Source organism: Carettochelys insculpta, chromosome 26 (genome assembly GCF_033958435.1).
Source record: "Carettochelys insculpta isolate YL-2023 chromosome 26, ASM3395843v1, whole genome shotgun sequence".
In the NCBI taxonomy this organism is placed as follows: domain Eukaryota; kingdom Metazoa; phylum Chordata; order Testudines; family Carettochelyidae; genus Carettochelys; species Carettochelys insculpta.
In genome coordinates this window covers 4,051,100-4,069,689 of record NC_134162.1, presented here as the reverse complement: position 1 = coordinate 4,069,689, position 18,590 = coordinate 4,051,100, and the positions used below count along the sequence as shown (strand labels likewise).

Below are 18,590 nucleotides of genomic sequence, written 5' to 3'. Positions count from 1 at the left end.
TGGCTGGGATGATTTAGTTGGGGTTGATCCTGCTTTAGGCAGGGGGCTGCACTTGATGACCTCCTGGGATCCCGTCCAGCCCTAGCAATCTATGATCCAGTCGATGGAACCCTGAGGGGCTCAGCTGACCTCAGCAGCGAGAGTGTTCAGCAATGGCCAGGGTGCACCAGCCCACCACCCCGGAGGGAAAAAGCACCATACATCCATGTTTATGAAACACACAAGCTGGTTTTGACTTTTTTTTTTTTTAAATAGACATCATTTATTAAATGACTTTGTATAAAATAATTCACAATTTTAAAGTATAAAAAAAACTCAACAACATCATTGGAACCAGGACAATACCTCCCTTTCTCGGGAGCTACTCTCCCTGCGGGTAATATACGTGGGATAACATGACAAGGCAGCTGTAGGAAGACAAGAGTCAAACCCTGGACTGTTAGCCCCACATTCTCAGGTGGTGTAAATCCAGGTAGATCCACAGATTACCACAGAGATAGGTCGGCTGACGCTAAGCAAAATTCTGGCTCACTGACAAGCAGCTGGCCTGCTTACTTACATCAGTCTCACTCCACTGAGTGCAGTGGCATTACTCCTGATTTCCATAGGTGTACCAGAGATCCAAATCAGACTCGCTGTGCCGGTGACCCCTGAGCTGTGTGTATATCTGGCCCCAATCGCACACCGTACAGGTCTTTGCAAGTGGAATGGGCCTTTGGAATTAATAAATATACTTAAAGAAAAATATTAATACTACTAATAATTTAAAACTTCTGGTTTAAATAGGTATTCTCCCACTGTTTATAAAAATAAAACATTTATAGCTGAAAGCAGAGACGCCCCCATCTTGAGAGATGGGAGCTGGTGGAGGTGAACTCGCAGAGTTCTGTAGTTACTGATTTACACCCACTGAGCATCTGCCCTAAATTTAGATCAGAGGCCGAGTGTCAGCAACATTGGACACCATGGGCCAACTCCTCAGCTAGCGTAAACTGCTGAGGGCAATGGGAACCCTGCTGAATTACACCAGCTGGGTCTCCAGCCCAGCGTGTGGGTGGGGAGCTCTGTTGTATAATGCCCTCTGTGCGCCATATGAGATCACATTGCTGAGCAGGCCAATAGCAGGCTAGAGACAAAGGGGTGGGTGGGGAGGTTTCATAGAGTGCAGGGTGGGGGAGTGGAGAGTGGCCAGAGGCAAACGGGAGGTCTAAGCGTTCAGAGGGAGTTAATGTGCAGATGAAGGCAGAGCTGTGGGGCACAACCCCCCTGCCATCCCCAGGAGTGGAAGTGACTGTGGCTGGCTAAAGCCCTCTGCAAACTGGGCTGCCAAAATTTAGGAAGGGCAGATGTCAGCTCCACAACAGGTGCTCCATGTCTGGCGCTGACACACGGTGCGCTAAGTCCCTGGACCTCTCTGAGCCTCCGCTGTACAAGGGGACAGCCCAGGGCAGGGGAGGCCAACCAGGTAGGGATTAAGAGCCTCAAGGCTAGAGTGCAAAGAGCATATTATGTATTTATCTATTTCTCTAGCTAAACAGAAACTATAATACATGGCCCAATGCCCTTGCTCTCCCAAGAGCCAGGCATCCAGCCGCCACAGCTCTAACTCGATGCAGGGGACTCACCGTCTCCACGTGCTTCTCCCACCAAGGGGTGGAGTATGTGCACAGAGCAGCAGATGGCACTCCCGGAGCACGGCCCAAGGAGGAGCCACATGTGGCTCAAGAGATGTGGGTCGGCCACCCGTGGTCCAAAGGGCTGGAAAAGCTTCAAGGCCTTTCAACAGCAGAGCAAGGCAGTGACTAAAGCTAGGAAGGAGCCTACCTGGAGTCAACCTGAAAGCTGCCCACGACCCTCTTCCTGACCAGAGCTATAGAGACAGCTGCTCACTGGCAAAGGGCGGTCGCTTGCCTGGGCCCCACTGATCTCCACCCATGAGGATTCAGTTACTGCACCCCCTGGCCTGACTGAGATATACACACAGGGCCAGGGGCCAGCCGGTGGCACCGTCTCACACAGCCACCTTATGGGCTAAAAAGTCCTCGAGAGAACGAGACATACACAGTCTGTGAAAGCACAGTCACAAACATCCAGTCCGCAACGCAAGGCCAGCTCGCGTCAGAACCTCGCCCGCCTGCCGGACACGCCTGCTCCCCCAGTAAAATACTTTACAGGAGAAGGAGATTTCTCCAATACGTTAATGCACAAAGGCAGTTCTACTGCCCTGAGGCCAGCTCCGGGCAGCAAGTCTATCACCGTAAGCAGAGTGCCTGGACAGAGTCTGCCTCGTACAGGGATAGGGGAGGACGGGGAAGGAGTACAGGATGGGGCAGCGGGGAAATAACCCAACAGCAGCCCCCGTTGCTCAGGAGGCAGCAGGAAAAAGTTAAAATTCACAGTGTAGAGGTTTTGTTTCCCTTCAGGAGCAGTGTCCTGTGACCCAATTTGTACCCCTACTACGCACGCCTCAGCAAGCCCAGGTATGGCTAGGAGCAGGCTGCACTCCACATCAGGCAGTCCCTTCCCTTCACTGCAGGGCCTCGACCTCTCACTGGAGTGCAGGAGGGAGGGGGGCGCGGATGGGAGAGGAGACAGCCGTATGCATACCTTGCAGGGACGGCTACCCCAAAGGGCAGAGACTGATCCCAGAGTCCAATATGCTGAGCTGCCTGCCCCCTCAGGTCCAGAGGGCAGTGCACGCAGAGAGGAGAGAGAGCAAGTGCTGTATTATGTCCTCCTGGCTCCCGGGCCAGACACTGCAGCTTAAAGGCATGGACAGGACCAGCACCAGCCTGTGCGTGGAATTAAAGGACTCCTGGAAAGGCTGATCTGGCCTGGGGTAACTCACTCAAGGGGGCGTTATTCCAAAAGCCACAGTGCTGGGGCACAGAGTGAGCGGCTGGGGAGGTGGCAGTCCAGGGGCAGCTCTCTCCAAAAGCCACTGAGCCCCTCTCCTGTGTCCTGAGATGAAGCTGGTTTAAGAAGCAGGAAGAGACCCCAAGCCGCAGTCCCCATCCCTCCTGTCCAGCTGCATCCAGCGCCACCAGCCGAGGACAACCTGGCTGATCCTGCAAAGTCCTCTCATTCCTGTCCAGGCATGCCCCCTCGCTGAGCCCTCCAGCCAGGCACAGAACAGCCTCCAAGGAGCCAGTGTCACACTGCTGCTGCGGAATCCACCTAACCCTTTCCATGCTGGAGGGGATCAGACAATACAGGTCCGCAGGATGGTGTCTCTTCCTTCACCAGAGCCAAGCTCTGTTCCTCCTGGTGCCGGGTCAGCTGGGGCAGGGGGGTCATGCAGGCCACTCGGGCTTGCCAGTGGCTTGAGATGGGCCGGGGCGCGAGGCAGCACAGAACCTGGGCTCCGGTGCTAAGAACAAACAGCATCCGTTTCCAGTGCTCAGTCTCTCCTGAGCTTGCAGCGAGGAACAGAGTGAGAGCAAGCGGCAAGTGTCAGCTCCGGGGATGATCTGTATCTGCAGAGAGTCTCCTCCAGATGGGGCTGAGATCCCCCACGACAGGAGGGTTTGGAATCCAAAGCCTGTGCTGCTGCTGTTCTGGGACAGGAAAGGCCCAGCTGGAAAGAAGAGCAGAGCAAAATCAGCGTGGTGCCAGGGCTGCTGCAGGGAAACCTACAAGGGACGGGCAGCTCTTGTGGAGCCGAGACCCAGCTGAACCCAGGCAGAAGTGTCTACCCAGGATGGAGTGGGTGGTTCACTAACAGCCCATGTTTATGCCAGAGGCTCCCAGCAGCCCTGAGTTGCAGGAGTGGAGCCCTTTGGCAGCTGGGGTTGTTTACCTGTCTCAGAGGCAGTTCCTATTGCACGGAAGTGAAACTAGAGTAGCTAAAGTACACAGCTGGATAGGGAGAAAGCAGCCTGCAGAGCAAGGCGCTTGGGGGGGATCAGCACGCAGAGGGCTGTAAGCTGAGCCCTGGGGTGGCCACCCAGGAGAGAGTCAGGTGCTACCTAGCTGATTATAGAGCGTCCAATGGATGGAAGATATCAGAGGGAACAGTGGCTGGGGGCTGCTGGATGTGTCTTGTCAGGGGTGTGGGGCGAGAGCGTCAAGTGCAGCTGATTCTGCAAAACTGGCACCAGTTGGCCCTGTGTTTTGAGTCAACAAAGCCAAAACAAACATGCTCTGTGTACAGGTATAAAGGCAATTCTCTGCCTCTGGGAGCCGAGAGTCCAGGTTGGCTCATCCCTTACCAGCCCTCACCCATAATAAGAGTCTACGGGGCACAACAGCCAGCTCGTGTGTAGCCCCCTTTCCAGCAGTGGGTTTGCCACGTAAGAACCACACCTGCCCATGCACAGCAAGGGGCAGGCGCAGCCCCTTCCCCCGGACAGTGCAGTGCTGACTAATGCCCCCAGGGAGAGCATGGGCAGAACAGGGAGAGGACAATGGCAGAGCAGAGCTGCATTTTGCAGCTGACCTGATCTACCACTGCCAGCCCCCGTCAGGACTGAGGGCCTTGTGCCCATTCCACCAGCGCTGAATGTGGGCCCTCAACAGGAATCAGAGGACGAGTAAATTCCCTGTCCCTGTGGGCCCTACACAACAGTCAGGAGACCTGGAATCAGTTCCTGCTACAGCTGCCAAGCAATACGCTGCAGACTTGAGCTCAAGGCCTGGCTAAATATTAACCACGGGGTATGAATAAGCCATACCGAACCACCCCCGTGGCTGTCCCCAGAGGGGGGTGTTGGGGGATAAAAGGGGGCACCTTACCTCATAGCTCACCCAGCTCCCGCAGTTCCAGACGCTCCTCCAGCCCATTCAGCGGTCTGCAAAGAGACAACATGGGGCTCAATGTGGGAAGAAGGCCCAGCGGGGGATGCCCGTCTGCGCCCCACAGGGCGATGCCTAGCGCCCCTCTCTGCCATGCAGCCCCTCCTTGGCCGCGTCTACGTCAGGCTGGCGCCCGATGGATGGGTGCTGGATCTCAAAGAAGAGGCTGCTGTGAGGAGAAGCCCCAGGTCACAGACTCCACCCAGCCTCTTACCTTCCTTCCAGCTCCTCTCTGCTATTCCCTCTCTGCCACTGCCGTCGCGCCAGGGTCTGCGTGGGAGGGAAGGAGAAGAATCAGCCCTGGACTGGCCAGGAACGGGGCTGCCAAGGGACTCACGTGTCCTTTCTAATCCCTTTTCCCTGCTGTACCCCAAGGGTACCAGAGCCCGAGGGGGCAGAGGCCCCAGTGGAGGGCGTTGTGAACAGGCAGGGCTTCCCATGGGGCCAGGCCACCAGAGGGGCAGCTGGAACTGGACTAGAGACACCCCACACCCCACTGTCCATTGCTGCACAGACACACACACACCCCATGGTCCCATCCCCTGGTGCAGTCGTAGCTTCAAACCCTCCCACAGGGCAGGGGGATGAGACCTTCCCAGCTTTGAGACCTGTTCTCCCAGTCCTTCCACCTGAGCCCCTCCAAGCGCTACGCAGTCCCTGAGGAGCGTGTGCTGGGAGGTATTTTACAGCTGGGGAAACTGACGCATGGAATGTTCGCTGGGGGGTGAGGGGGGTGACTGGCTCAGTGCCAACCTGGGAACAGAACCCAGGTCTCCTGCTACCCAGGCCTCCTGTTCTAACCACTTGAGACACTGCCTCAAAGCTTCGGTGGGGCTGGCTGGGGCTTTCCCCTGGTTCTCACAACCAACTGGCAGACAGTAAGGGGTCGGGGCCCAGGGTCCCTTGTAAGCTGGGCACTTGTGCAGCCACTCAGGAAGGATTCCGATGCTGCCCAGCTGATTAGTAAAGTCCCCACACTGAGCTTTTTGTTTCTGTGGGTGCACATCCACCCATGCCCTGGTGCACATAACATTTATTCCACACATGGATGGAAAAGATTAGAGGACACACTGGCCAGGCCTGGGACATGATGTGCCTTTAAGCCACTCGCCAGCAAGGCCTGCGAGCCACCTCCCGAGCACCCCAGGTGCTGCACCACCCACGTACCAAAGCTGGGGGTGGGTCGGTGTGGTGCTTACCCTGGATTTATGCATGTAGAAGAGGAGGCCTCCCACGGCCAGCAGTATCGCCAGGGTCGCCAGGATCGCCACCAGGATGTAGGTCATGACCTCCCGCTGGGTCTCCCGAGGCTGCGCCTCCCTCCTGTGCTGGTCTATGTTCGGAGGAAGGATGGTAAGGTCAGGGATGGGCCCTGCCTGGCTGTCCTCGGGCTCTCTGAACCTGGGCAGCCCTCGGGCTCTCTCTCCTTGGAGTGCCATGTTGTGCTGTGTGTCTGGGGCTTCGCCTGGCCTGGCTGGGGGCTGAAGGCTCCCCCTGGGGGGGCTCTCTGGGGCAGGGGGGCTATCCATGGTAGGAGCCATCCTGGAGAAGCGATGCTGCATGATGGAGATGGGCTCCTTGGAGCCCAGAGAGGGGACTGGCCACAGGGGGATCACCAGTCGGCCCCCGGGGTCTGCTCCCGAGGCATCTTCTGCCTCAGAGGTCAGGGCTGGGCTGGACAAGAAATCTTCACTGCTGGGACCCATCAGGTGAGTGCTGAGCTCCGCTGCTGTGGACGGCCAGGTGGCTGGCATAGCATCTTCTCCGGCCAGCGCCTGGGCCTGCTTTGCACTGGAGGGTGGGTCAGGTGAACCAGGCGCACGGAGGAACTCCCCAGGTCCAGTCGGCCACACGTGGATTCTCTGATCCTCTGTCCCCGTGGGAGCCATCTCTCCACCCAAGGCCAGGAGACTGGGAGGTGAGGTGAAGATGTCCTCAGCGCTAGGGTCCGGCTGGCTGGGGGGCTCAGTTAGGTCTAGGAGCAGTTCGGGGCTGACAGACCCACTGCCAAGTCCCTGTGATTCCGATGCTAGCTCCAGTTCTGCTGGTGGTGAGGATACAGTGGCCGAGGTGCGAGGCCAGACCCCCTGGATCTCCATAGTAACTGGGCCTTTCTGCGTGCTCCTGGTTACCCTGGGCTTGGCACTGTTGCGTGTCTTGGCGGAAGTCTGTGCGGCAGCCGGCGGGCCGTGTGGCAGGCGGGAGCTGGCAGCTGTCTCCTTGCTGCCCAGGTGTGGCACAGTGGAAGGGAAGGGCTTGGTGGTCAAGGGTGGGGGTCCCTCACGTCGGGGGCTGGGGGAGGGACAGTTGCAGTCACGGTCAGTCCCCACACCTGAAAGAACCAGAGAAAGAGCAAGAGAGAGAGAGAGAGAGAGAGAGAGAAAGGCCATAGAGTAACCAGCCTCCAAGGACAGCATGGAACAGCCTTAAGGCTCAGCTCAGCCCTTTCCCTACCCTGCCCCAGGACCCAGCCTTAGCTTGGGGGGCTGGTACCAGTGCCACTGAACTGAGCCAGGATGAAACGAGGGGTGGGGGTGAGAGTCCAGAATAAGGGGTTGGGGGACAGGCACAAGCAGAGCCACAAGAGGGCTGGGGGAAGAGAGCACCAGTGAAGGGAGCTGCCCAGGCTGGGCCATGCAGACGTGTGAGGAGCCCAGGAGGTGGGGCATGGAAGAAATTAGCAAGGAGGAAAGGGTCCCGAGAGCAGGCAGTGCGAGGCTGGAGTGTGGCGACCAGGGCTGTGATTGTTAGTGAGTCCAAGCAAGAGCGTGAACCAGCAGCATCCACACTGTGGCCGACCCGTGTCCACGGAAGGGTCTGAGCTCGTGTCGTCACCATCAGCTGCTGCACAAGCAACAGGCTCAGAGGGAAGGGAGTGTTATTACACTGGTCCCCTCGGCTCAGCCACATGACAGATGCCACTGCCAGGAAGGACAGATGAGAGCTTCTTCTTGGAGTGCATGCAAACACATCACATTTAACACGGACCCCAACACAGACAGCCCCCAGGGACAGACAACAGCGCTGCATCTTCCACTCTGCTGTTACAAGGTGCCCCCTGGACTGGAGCCAGCTGTTGCACAATCTGCCAGGGAGGCCAGGAGTATTCTCTCCACTTTACAGATGGGGAAACTGAGGCACACGGCAGACTTGGCCAGTGAGCTGGTGGCAGAAAGCAGCCAGGAGTACCACATTCCAGTCCATCCCAGACGAGCCACTGCAGATGATCGACTGGGCCCCAGACCTTCAGCTCAGCCTGAGTCAGGGTTGAGGTTTGCTTGGAACTTTTTTCAAGTTACCAAATTTCTGCTCCTGCCTCTTAACTTCATGGTTTCAGCCAGAGGCAGAAATACTGCAAATGAGGTGGTTGTCTTCGCAGTACTATGGCCAAACCCACAGCCCGAGGGAGCCAGTTCCCATGGCAAATCCAGCGCTCTTCTCAGAGCAGAAAGCAGGGCAGCCACTTCCAACACAACTTCCAATTAGAGGCTTTTTTTTAACCTGAAGCGTTGGAGCGTTCTCCCTCATTAGCAGTCACACAAACATGCACAAACCTTGGCCCACCCAGCACATGCACGCTCACAGCTACAGGTGTGCACAGAGAAATGCAGAAGTAGACACATGCAAGCATCTGTAGTCAGAGACGTGCATGGGTGCAATCCAATGCACATGTAAGCATACAAACATGTATGCACATCCGTGACACCAGACCATTTGCACATGCATTCACAGGGACAAATGCTCACTCCCATGTAAAAGCTGCATCTCCTAAGGGCATCCATCTTTGTAACACTCAGGCATGTGAATCACGATCCTGGCTGGTGTTAGATGGGGCAGCTCAAGGGGCAGAACAGGTGGGCTAGAGTCTCACCTGAAGACGGTGGCTTCTTTCTTGGGGAGTCAGAGCATTTCTGGTAGATGGTGCTGCAGTCATGTGCAAAATCCACATTTTTGTCCAAGAGGATCATAACTTCCTGGAAGAAATTCTTCACCAGCTGGAGCATCTTTTCAGGAGGCATGGAGAACTCTTCAAGGCAGGCCTGGGACAGCTGAGCAGAGAGCAAGGATCAGCACCCAGGAAACAACCCAGAGAGCAGAAACTGTATCAAGCTTCCCCTTGTCCTATGGCTGCCAAACCTCTACGAGCACCAGGCACTGCACAGGATCTCCCTAGGCCCTCCCAGCACTAACAAAGCTGGTGAAGTTACCCAGTGCAAAAATGGGCTGAGCACAAGACCAGCCCCATTGACTCGGATCACCCTCTCATAGAAATCAGCAGGAGTCTCCCCGCCTCCCCCAGAGAGACCAGGATTGGGCCTGCTGAGTGGGGATTCTCCTCTCCTTGATAGAGTAGGATTGGTTACTTCCCCCAGTGGGAGCTGGCTCAGACCCATTTAGAAACCGGCTGGGATTCCCGGTGCTCTGGCAAGGTGAAAATCCAGGTAGAAAAACATTAGAGAGAAGACTGCTTGGAGGCAGTGTCCCCCTCAGTGCCTGGGTCCTTTGGATGACTGGCCTAGAGCAACCTATGACCAAAGTCACTGCCCACCTGATACACCTGAGGCTGCAGAACAGAATTTTACTCAGAGTCCTATAATTCCTTGAGTTTGTGCATGGTGAGAAGCAGCCTGCAGCACAGCTCACCCAAAGCAAGGTTCCCATCACCCCAGGAGCCCCCTATTCATATAGCTCAGGGTTTCCCCCATGCCTGAGGCTGTTGGTGGCTCTTGAGAACCCCTGTGGCTGTTGGACTTTCCCCACGACTATTTTCACAGGGAAGGCGCCAGCTGACAGGCAAAGGAGGCTGCAGATTTTCCCAGCTCTGCACTTCCTGCTCTGCTCTTTCATCTGCCAGGGCCAGACCCTCTGACCCCAGCTCCAGCCTTAATTAGCCCAGCACGGTTAATGATTATTGACATTCAAAAGCCAGCACCAGTCATGTACTGGGACACAGCTTGGAACGCCTTCTGCAGTCCACATGCGAAGGCAGGGCCAACCTCCAGCGTCCATGTGGTCACCCTCAATGCGCTAGGAGTCAGTCTCTTCCAGCAGGGGAATCCAGCCAGCTCCCCAGTGCAGCAGGGACCAGCCTGCAGCAAACCGTTCCATTCCCCGAAGGACTGGGAGCCCAGTCTCTGTGCTTGAGAGGGAAGGATCTGCTGCCAGCTCTCTGGACGTACCTCGCGCTCATGATCATCCTGGTCAGCAATGCACGGAACATCATTCTCGTCGATTTTCTTGTACATGTTGCGCACGTCTTTCGTTGTGTTAAAATTGGCAGAGTTCTCCTTGAATTTCATTTTTTCAAGGATGTCCCCCAGCTGAGGGAAGGCTGCTTTGACAAAGCACTGGGAATCACCCTGGGACACAAGAACGCACAGCTTATTGTCTGCCAGACAGAAACGCTGCCCCACCCACTGCATCTCACAACATGGGGTATATGCTCCACACCCTACCCAGAGAGACCCCACCCTCCCCATCCAGGCCACAGTCAAAGGTGGCTCTAAGACACTGTTGCATTCTGAGCGCTCTTGAAAATGTGGCCTTTTGTGTGTGTATAAGCTCCCCCTGGCCCAAATTCAGGGGTGATATAAGGGATGTCAGATACACTTCAGCAAGTGGGTCTAAAGCCATATAATTTCCATGCTCAAAGAAGAAATGGTTCTTATTTGTAGGACAGTGGAACTAGCAGTGGCCAGCCAGGACTGGGGCCCCATCATGCTAAGTCCTGAGTGTACGAATAGGAAGGAACTAAAGAGCTTCCTTCCTTAAGGAAAAAATTTCACCCCTAGTTTGCAGAAGGGAAACCGAGGCATGGAGCAATTAAGGAAATTTCCGAAAATCACACAGGGAGTCTGTGGCCAAGATGGAAATCAAGTCCAGCTCCCTGTAGGCGTAAGCTGCAGGCCCCTCCTTTCCCTCTCGGCTGCAGAGACCCCCTGCTCTGAACTTAGCGCTTCCTGTGCCCAGCCCTGAAGCACAGGCGGAGGGATTTCTTGAGCAGATGAAGCAGCTGGTCAGACCAAAGGCCACTCACCAATGCCCTCTCGTCGATGAACTCAAAGGAGATGTGGCAGGACGTCAGCATCTGGGAGTCAATCTGCAAAGCAGAAGCACAAAAATCACTCTGCAGACCCGTTCCAAGAGCTCAGTCAGGTTGCTGCACACAGCTATGCAGGCACCTGGTAACTGCACCAGCCTCAGGAGCAGGTATGAGCCCAGATGCTTTGGAGAGGCTCAACTCAGGGCCCCAAGCAAGGGGTGCAACCAGGGTGCTATTTGTACCCCAGGAAGCCTCTGTGCACTAGGTACCAGGACTCCCTAGCACTGAAGGGTCAACACCTGAACTCTGAGCCTCATGATTTATTTCAGCTTCTGTCATAGACTAAATCAATTATTCCAAGCAACCTACTGCTTTCCCATCCAGCTCTTTAACCCAGATCTTGTGTCCACGCTGCACACACACTCCTGATTACACAATGCCTCTCATCACAGAAGAATTTGCCTTAATGTCTCGGCCAAAGTTTTCTTCCCTGTGGCACTCATTTGCTGCTCATCACCCTGTATGCAGCTGCCTTTAAGGAATGGGTGCAAGGTTTGGTGTAACATGCTTTGAATCCTTGTAGCAGGGCTGTTGTTATTCCACCCAATTCACTGGTGGTCCTGAGGGTACACAGATCCAATGAAGGAACAGGCAGTTCTGGGGAGAGGCGTAGCCCGAATGAGGACACTGGGCTAGAAGCATTCCCAGTCCTCACTCAAACAAACGAGATGGTTGTCTTTCTTCAGCAGGAGCCAGGATCTGCCTCATCAGAGGCAAGCAAAGTCCACCAAGTCAACCCCTCTGGCCTCAGCTCCCCAGGTGCTAACTCAGCACTTCACGCAATAACTTCCAGCCCTAGGATTCTAAAAGATTCAGGGCAAAAAGCTCTCCTCTGCAGAGCAAGGGAAGGGCTGCGAGCCTGCATTCCAGGCTGCCTGGGGACCATGTCTTCCTGGGAACAATCACTTCATTATTCGTGGAGCCTGCAGTGAGGCGGTTGCTAGCAAATGTCGATCAGCTCCAGAGTAGAGCAGGCAGAGGCGGGCCAGAGGGGGTGGGGGGGCGTGTTTTTGGTTGCTGCAGCAGGCCATGGACTCTGGAGGGAAACCCTTTACTCTGCCCTGCTATCTTGGAAACAGTTTCATGCTCTGGACTCTGACTTTTGTGCCCAAAGGAGAGCGGTTGCTGGCAGCCCTGGAATGGAGGGAGCAGTCGACGTTGGAACCGGTCAGAGCAGCAGCACCTGTGTTGGTGCAGGAACAATGGGAGCCGAGACAGGCTCCTCGTCTGGTGGCCCAACAACATCTGGCAGCACAGGATCCAGCGCTTCAAGTGGGAGCGCCACAGCTGGATCACCAGTGCGGTATTTACACCATCACTCCTCCCCCTCCCCATGCCAGGCTGGAGTAATGCCATGGGACCTATTCTCCTCTCCCTCCCCCTGGGGTGACCAAGAATAACCCTCAAAGATTCATGAATGAATATAGCATGAGCACTGAACCAAACCGGGCCCTGGCCAATTACCATCCCCTGCAGCAGTTCCTGAGAATCAAGGGGGGTGTCGCTGGAATTTCCTTTGATCTCTGACCCCCAATCAGCTGGGATTGCTTACAAATCATTGGTTGTCTGGGGAGGGGAAAAAAAAACCTTGCCTGCCTGTCAAACCCTAACTGGCACTGTATACCCTCCTAGTACGTGCCTTCTGCCACTGGCCTGGCAGCACCCACCTGTATGTGCTGCAGCTGCACAAGAAAAAAGGCTGGGAAATTCCTCCCAGTACTGGAAGCCCAGGAAGGCTCTTGGGTCAGTTTCCTGGCAACTAATCCTGCTTGGGGACTGCCAGATTCCCCAGGTTAACCCTTGGGCAGCTGCAGCTCTAGTACTCCAGCCTTGGAAGTGCTCACGAGACTCACGCTGCAGACTGAGCCAGGGTTCACATCAAGGAAGTGCTACAGGTTCAACCTCTCTAGTCCAGCATGCTCCAGTTTGGCAACGTCTGTAATCCAGCTTGATTTTAGTTAGCTGGGCGACCACTTATCATGGCTGCGGCCAAGTTTCCTGTGGTCCCATAAGATTTGCTTACAGCCACCAGTCCTGGCTCTCAGTGTTCTGTGCTGGTATTTAGCTGTAATCTACCCCCAAATGTCTAAGAGCCCAGCAAAAACAAGAAGTCGTCCCATGGCAACTTACAGACTAACAGATTTTTTGGAGCACAAGCTTTTGGGGGCAAAGACCCGCTTCATCAGTTGCAGTCAGAGCCCAGTAAGCAGTGGAAATGTTAGTAACACTGCTGGACAACATTAACCTCCTGTGGCACCGGTCATATCCTGAGGGTGTCAGACTAGAGAGGGTCAACCTGGAGAAAGCACCTTATGCATATGTCTCTGGTGCAGAGGAGAGGAATGTGTTTCAGGGCTGCAGAAGACCCCAGACTTAAAGAACCTGCCTGTGATCAACACTGGAGTGCACACAGGCAAGGCCCATAGACACACACAAAGGCATATCTACCCCACGTCACCTTCTTAACTGTCTGCTCCCCACTCTGTCTGGATCAGCCTCTCCCCTCCTGTGGAGTTTTTGCTCCTTTGGGAACCTTGCCTCTGGATTGCCTATCATTGATCCCATTCACATGGGGCACAAAGACTGGATCTCAGCTGCAGCAGGAGTCGGTCAGGCCAGCAGCCCTGGCCAATCTGACCCAGCAGAGCCCCTCTCCCCTGCCAGGGCCATCCATCTCACCTGGCTCAGGTATGAAACCCAGCAGGTATTGTCCTCTTACCCCGCCCCCAGCAGAAATATTGATCTTCTCATGTGTGCACCATGCTCTCACCTCGCAGGAGCACCAAGCTCCGAGGTGCCATGTCCCATCCCAGCAGCAGTGCTGGCTGGGCATGACACCAGCATGACACTTACCAGCTCCTGCAGCTTATCCAGGTGCTTCTGGGTGATGATATTCTCACAGTAGCCTTTCTGCTCGGTTTCATGGACGCTGCAGGTGGTGAGGAGGAGGAAAGTCAGCAGGGTGCAGGGAACTGGGCACATCTGAGCAAGAGAGAGAGGAAGGAAGAAGGTGTCAGGAATGCCCCCTGCCATCAGAGCATCCATGTCCCGGGGCTCTCTGCTACCCCTGGGGCACCTAACGCTGTTTCCGGTGGCTGGCTCCTTGCAAACATGGATCACTGGATGTAGCCTAATGCTGCCAGCCCCCTGTGGATTCCCTACCTATGGCACATCCTGAGGAACTGCCTGGCTTGTCTGTCTGTCCATCAGCTGCTGTACAAATCCTTCCCTCTCTGGAGTTAGCCCCATTAGCACTGCAGAGCTGGTGAAGGAGCCTGCAGCTGGTGGGCACAGGGCGGCACTCCACTGCATGGGTACAAGCTGCACTGACCTCCCTGTGTCACTGCAGCAGGGGCTCAGGACGCAAACCCTTTGGAGCGGGCACCCCAGTGTCCACACTGCAGGCTGGGATCACGTATGCCCTCCCCCACCACCCTTTTCCCCTCTCATAGGTTCTGCTCTGCTATTATTAGAGGAGCAGGCAGTCAGCTGAGCAGACCCAGCCCGGAATTCCCCAGCCCGGCCAGAGCCAGACTGCGAATCAGGGTGTACAAGTCTCTGTGCAGAGCAGAAAGCTGGGGCTGCTGCCACTTATCAGGCCCCGGGTCACTCCTGTCATGTCTTCACCACCCGTCACCTACCAATTCATCACACTTCCCTCTCCCTTGACTGCCTTGTGCTTCCTCCGGCTCCTTTTCTCCTCCCACTCCACCTCCCAACCATTGCACCCATCTTCCTCCCCTCCCAGTGTTCGTCTCTTCCCTCCGTCTTGCTGACCTCGCATCTTCTCCACCCTTTCATCCCTGCCACCTCTCCCTTGCCCATCACCTCTCCAAATCTCTCTCTGCTCGGCCGCCTCTCCCTTCCCTTCCCTGTCTCCTGGCTTCATTCACTGACACCCTCCAATTCATCCATCTCAGAGCCAGCTGCAAATGTGTCCTCCCTTTCCCAGACTCCTCACTGTCCATCCAAGCAGCTGCACCCCAGCCTTCACCTTCCCTCTGCACCTGCTGTCCTCCATCACCAAGCCGCATCTCTGTGTAAGCTGGGGCTAGACTTTAGCTCCACGAATCTCTTTTTGCACAACACAATCGCCTTGTGGCAGTGAGTTCCACAGGCTGTCGGGGAGGCCAGAACCTCAGCGGGATCTCAAGGGGGGCTGGGCATTCATACGGAGAGCGAGAACGCCCAGAGCCACAAAGATAAATGCTCAAAAGATAATCAAGCACCTGGGAAGAAGTATAAACCAGTCCACCTCGTAGCACTACCACCCTTTAACCGACCAGTCTCAGCGGGGGCATGTTAACCCAGGATTGTAGGGTTCCTTGCGCCTCCCTCTGAAACAGCTGGTTCTTGTCACAGCTGGACAGGGGATCCGGAGCGAGAAGGAGCCCTGTTTGGATCTGTTATGGTAGGACTTATGTTCCTATAGCATTGGCTGTAACCTCCCTCCCTGGAACCCAAACGTTATCAGAGAGCCAGACCCACGGACCTTTCCATTAACGTCGGCGGGCTTTGGAAACAGCCTTGCCATAGACTCAGTCATAGAACACTAGACCTGGAAGGGACCTCTAGAGGTCACCGAGTCCAATCCCCTGCCCTCGCAGGAGAACCACGCACCATCTCCAACATCCCTGTTAGATGTTTATCCAGCCTATTCTTAAACATCTCCACTGATGGAGATTCTGCAACCACCCTCAGCAATTTATTCCAGTGCTCAACCACCCTGACAGGAATTTTTTCCGAATGTCCATCTCCGAGCAGGGCACTCATGGGACCTGCTGCCTTGTGATCAGCATGCAGTCAGGACTGATCCTAGCAGTGCTCCTGAAGGACACGGCAGAGGATTCCTCAACCAGGGCACGCCAACCTCCAAGGGCTACAGGGAAAACACAGGGCAGCCCTGGGGTGACTCCCTTGAAAGCAGTGGGACAGAAAGGGATAGGGAAATTAGGGTAGTGGAAAATAGATTAAATGGCTATGTACAGAATAATAAATAGTAATAATAATGAAGAGAGAGAGAGAATCATAGAGTCCTAGAACACTAGAACTGGAAGGGACCTCAAGAGGTCACTGAGTCCAGTCCCACACACTCACCACAGGGCCAAACCGCACCTGGACCATCCCCGATAAGGGTCCATCTAACCTGCTTTTAAGTATCTCCAGCAGTGGAGATTCCACAGCCTCCCTAGGTAAGGTATTCCAGCACTTAGCCACCTGACAGTTAGGACGTTTTAGCTCATGTCTAACCTAAACCTCCCTTGCTGCAGTTTAAGCCTGTTGTTCCTTATCCTATTGGTTCATGGAGACAGACGGATGAATGGACAGACAGGTACACTGAGCCATCATCTGAATGAAGATTGAGACATATACATCGTAGTACTCAGGCTGATGGATCAAGGCAGACAGATCAGCATACATTCGTCTAGCTAACTCCCCTCCTGGCTCCTAGTCTCCCACTCAATCTAACCTGATTAGTATCGGAAGAAAGTTAACAAAGCCCTTAACTCGCTCCGTCAATCCTGTTAACTCTCCGACGAGACCTGAACACAGGAGATCTAGAGGAACAGACAGCTCTGGTGCATGTGGACGGACCGATGGAAAGCCAGGCAGACGACACAGACTGACCTTTAGTACACTGCCTCCCTGAGCTGCCCATCAGCCCTGCTAGATCTCAGCCTGTTGATCCAGATCGACAGCTGCACTGCTTGATGAGGGGGCACCGCGGGACAGCTGTTTAGCTAGACGCGCTCTTGGGGGCTGCACCCGCAGGCTGGGGGGCTCCCTGCCTCCCACCCACCCACCCACCCACCGCGAAGGGTCGGACAAGGCCCCGCCTGCCGAGCCAAGCCTCCCGGAGAGCTGCCCAGGCGCCTGCCGCGCGTCCCAGCCCCGGGCATTGCCCCTGCGCGCCCCGCCGCGCTCTGCAGGCTCAGCCCCGCCTGGCAGCTGCAAACAGCGCAGCGGCCCAGCCTGTCCCAAGTCCCCGGCCTGTCTGCACCTATGGCCCGGCCCTGACCCCACCCCACGCCGGGCAGAGGGCAGGGGCAGGGCAGCCAGAGAGCGTGTCAGCCGCAGGCGGCGCTGCCTCGGCCAGGGCCAGCCTGGAGCCCCCATCCGCCGGGGGGCCCCGAGGTGGGAGCGGGAGGCCCCAAGGGAGTTAGGCGCCCCGCGGCACGCGGCACCCAGCAGGCGAGCGCCAGGAGGGCGCGGCGCGGCGCGGAGCTGAGCGCCCGCCCGAGCCCTACCTGGGGGGCGGCCGGGGGCCGGGAGCCGGGCCCGGGCGCGGCGCGGCGCGAGGCGGCCATGGCAGAGCGGGAGGCGGTTTCCGAGCGCGCCGCGCCGAGCGGAGGAGGCTCTGTCCTGCCCCGCGCTCCGGGCTCGCTTATAACTGCCTCCCGCCAGCATGTGCTTTATGGGAAATCACGCTGGCCCCACGCCAGCTTGGCAGCCGCGCCGGGCCGGGCCTGGGCTTCCGCTGGGGGCCGAGCTGCGGCTGGGCTTCGCCGTTCGGCCGGAGTCCCGCGCCCGGCCGCCCCCGTGCGTCCCGGGATGTCCCCCCCTGCACGCACCCTCCTCCCGCCATGGGTCCCGGGGTGTCCCCCCCTGCACCCACCCGTCTCCCCCCATGCGTCCTGGGGTGTCCTCGCCTGCACCCACCTCTCTATCCCCATTCCCGCGGGGTGTCCTCGCCTGCACCCACCCCCGCCCCCTATTCCGTCCCGGGGTGGCCCCGCCTGCACCCCCTCACGCCCACCCTAAATTAAATAATGATACACGTAAATATACTAGCACTGGGAGAGGAGCTTCCCACCCCAAACACTGCAGGGGCCGTGGGTACCTGTGTCTGGGTACTTCTGTTCAGCCTGATCTGAACAGAGAAAGGTTTGCCCTTATATCTAGGCTGGTAAAGGTAGCTTGTTCTCAGCGGTGACAGATGACAGAACAAGGAGCAATGGTCTCAAGTTACAGAGGGGGAGGTGTGGTTTGGATATTGGGGAAAAACTATTTCCCCCGGAGGGTGGTGAAGCTCTGGAATGTGTTACCTAGAGAGGTGGTGGAATCTCCATCCCTGGAAATTTTTAAGTCCCAGCTTGACAAAGATCTGGGTGGGATGATTTAGTTGGGTTGGTCCTGCTTTGGTCAGGGAGCTGGATTTGATGGTTCTCTGAGAGTGTTCCCCCACAAGAGAGTTTGCACTTCTTCCCCAAGTGAAATAAGGTCTGGTTCCTGGAACTGGGCAGAACACTCCAGCCAAGGCCTCACTCAGTCATTCAGCTAACCTCTGTGTTTCACATACCACGCTCCTGTTCACACACACCACAGCTATGTCTACACTAGAGTTTTGTCAACAAAACTCACGGCGCATCCACACTAAAAATGCGTTCTGTTGACAGTAACTCACCAGAAAGCAACACTTTTGTTGACAGCCTTCCGCCTACCCCCCACGAAGCAGACTGTAAGGAAGATGTAGACAAATGGGAGAGAACCCAGCAGACAGCAGCAAGATATGTGCATTAGAAACCCTGTCCTATGTGGAAGGCTAAAAGCACTGGGAGAAGAAGTCTGAGGCAGGACTCAGGGCTGTCGAATGAGGACAGCACTAACTACAGAGTTCTGCACAGGAACAGGCTGCCATGTACGGTTGTGGTATCCCTGTCCCTGAGGAGTTTTTAAGGACAGGATGGATTAG

At 56.1% G+C, this 18,590-nt stretch overlaps 1 protein-coding gene across 1 annotated transcript; it reads right to left on the bottom strand.

Annotated features, from left to right (window-relative positions):
- Window positions 1-250: 250 nt before the first annotated feature.
- On the bottom strand, window positions 251-17,264 carry CSF1 (colony stimulating factor 1). The gene is made up of 9 exons (XM_074977722.1): window positions 17,146-17,264; window positions 13,751-13,879; window positions 10,832-10,894; window positions 9,975-10,154; window positions 8,666-8,843; window positions 5,994-7,126; window positions 5,009-5,064; window positions 4,735-4,790; window positions 251-3,577 (listed from the first exon to the last, which is right to left on the bottom strand). Exons 1-8 carry the CDS (start codon window positions 17,203-17,205, stop codon window positions 4,736-4,738), a joined length of 1,854 nt encoding a protein of 617 aa, XP_074833823.1. The 5' UTR covers window positions 17,206-17,264; the 3' UTR covers window positions 251-3,577; window position 4,735.
- Between the last annotated feature and the right edge of the window lie 1,326 nt (window positions 17,265-18,590).

Bases quoted from the DNA above. Each gene is read 5' to 3' on its own strand.
- CSF1 (XM_074977722.1), bottom strand. From the start codon at position 17,205: ATGGCCGCCTCGCGCCGCGCCGCGCCCGGGCCCGGCTCCCGGCCCCCG. The intron at 10,895-13,750 runs GTAAGTGTCATG...TCTGCTTTGCAG, and splicing joins TGGATAAGCTGCAGGAGCTG to ATTGACTCCCAGATGCTGAC. The intron at 10,155-10,831 runs GTGAGTGGCCTT...CTTGTGTCCCAG, and splicing joins TCATCGACGAGAGGGCATTG to GGTGATTCCCAGTGCTTTGT.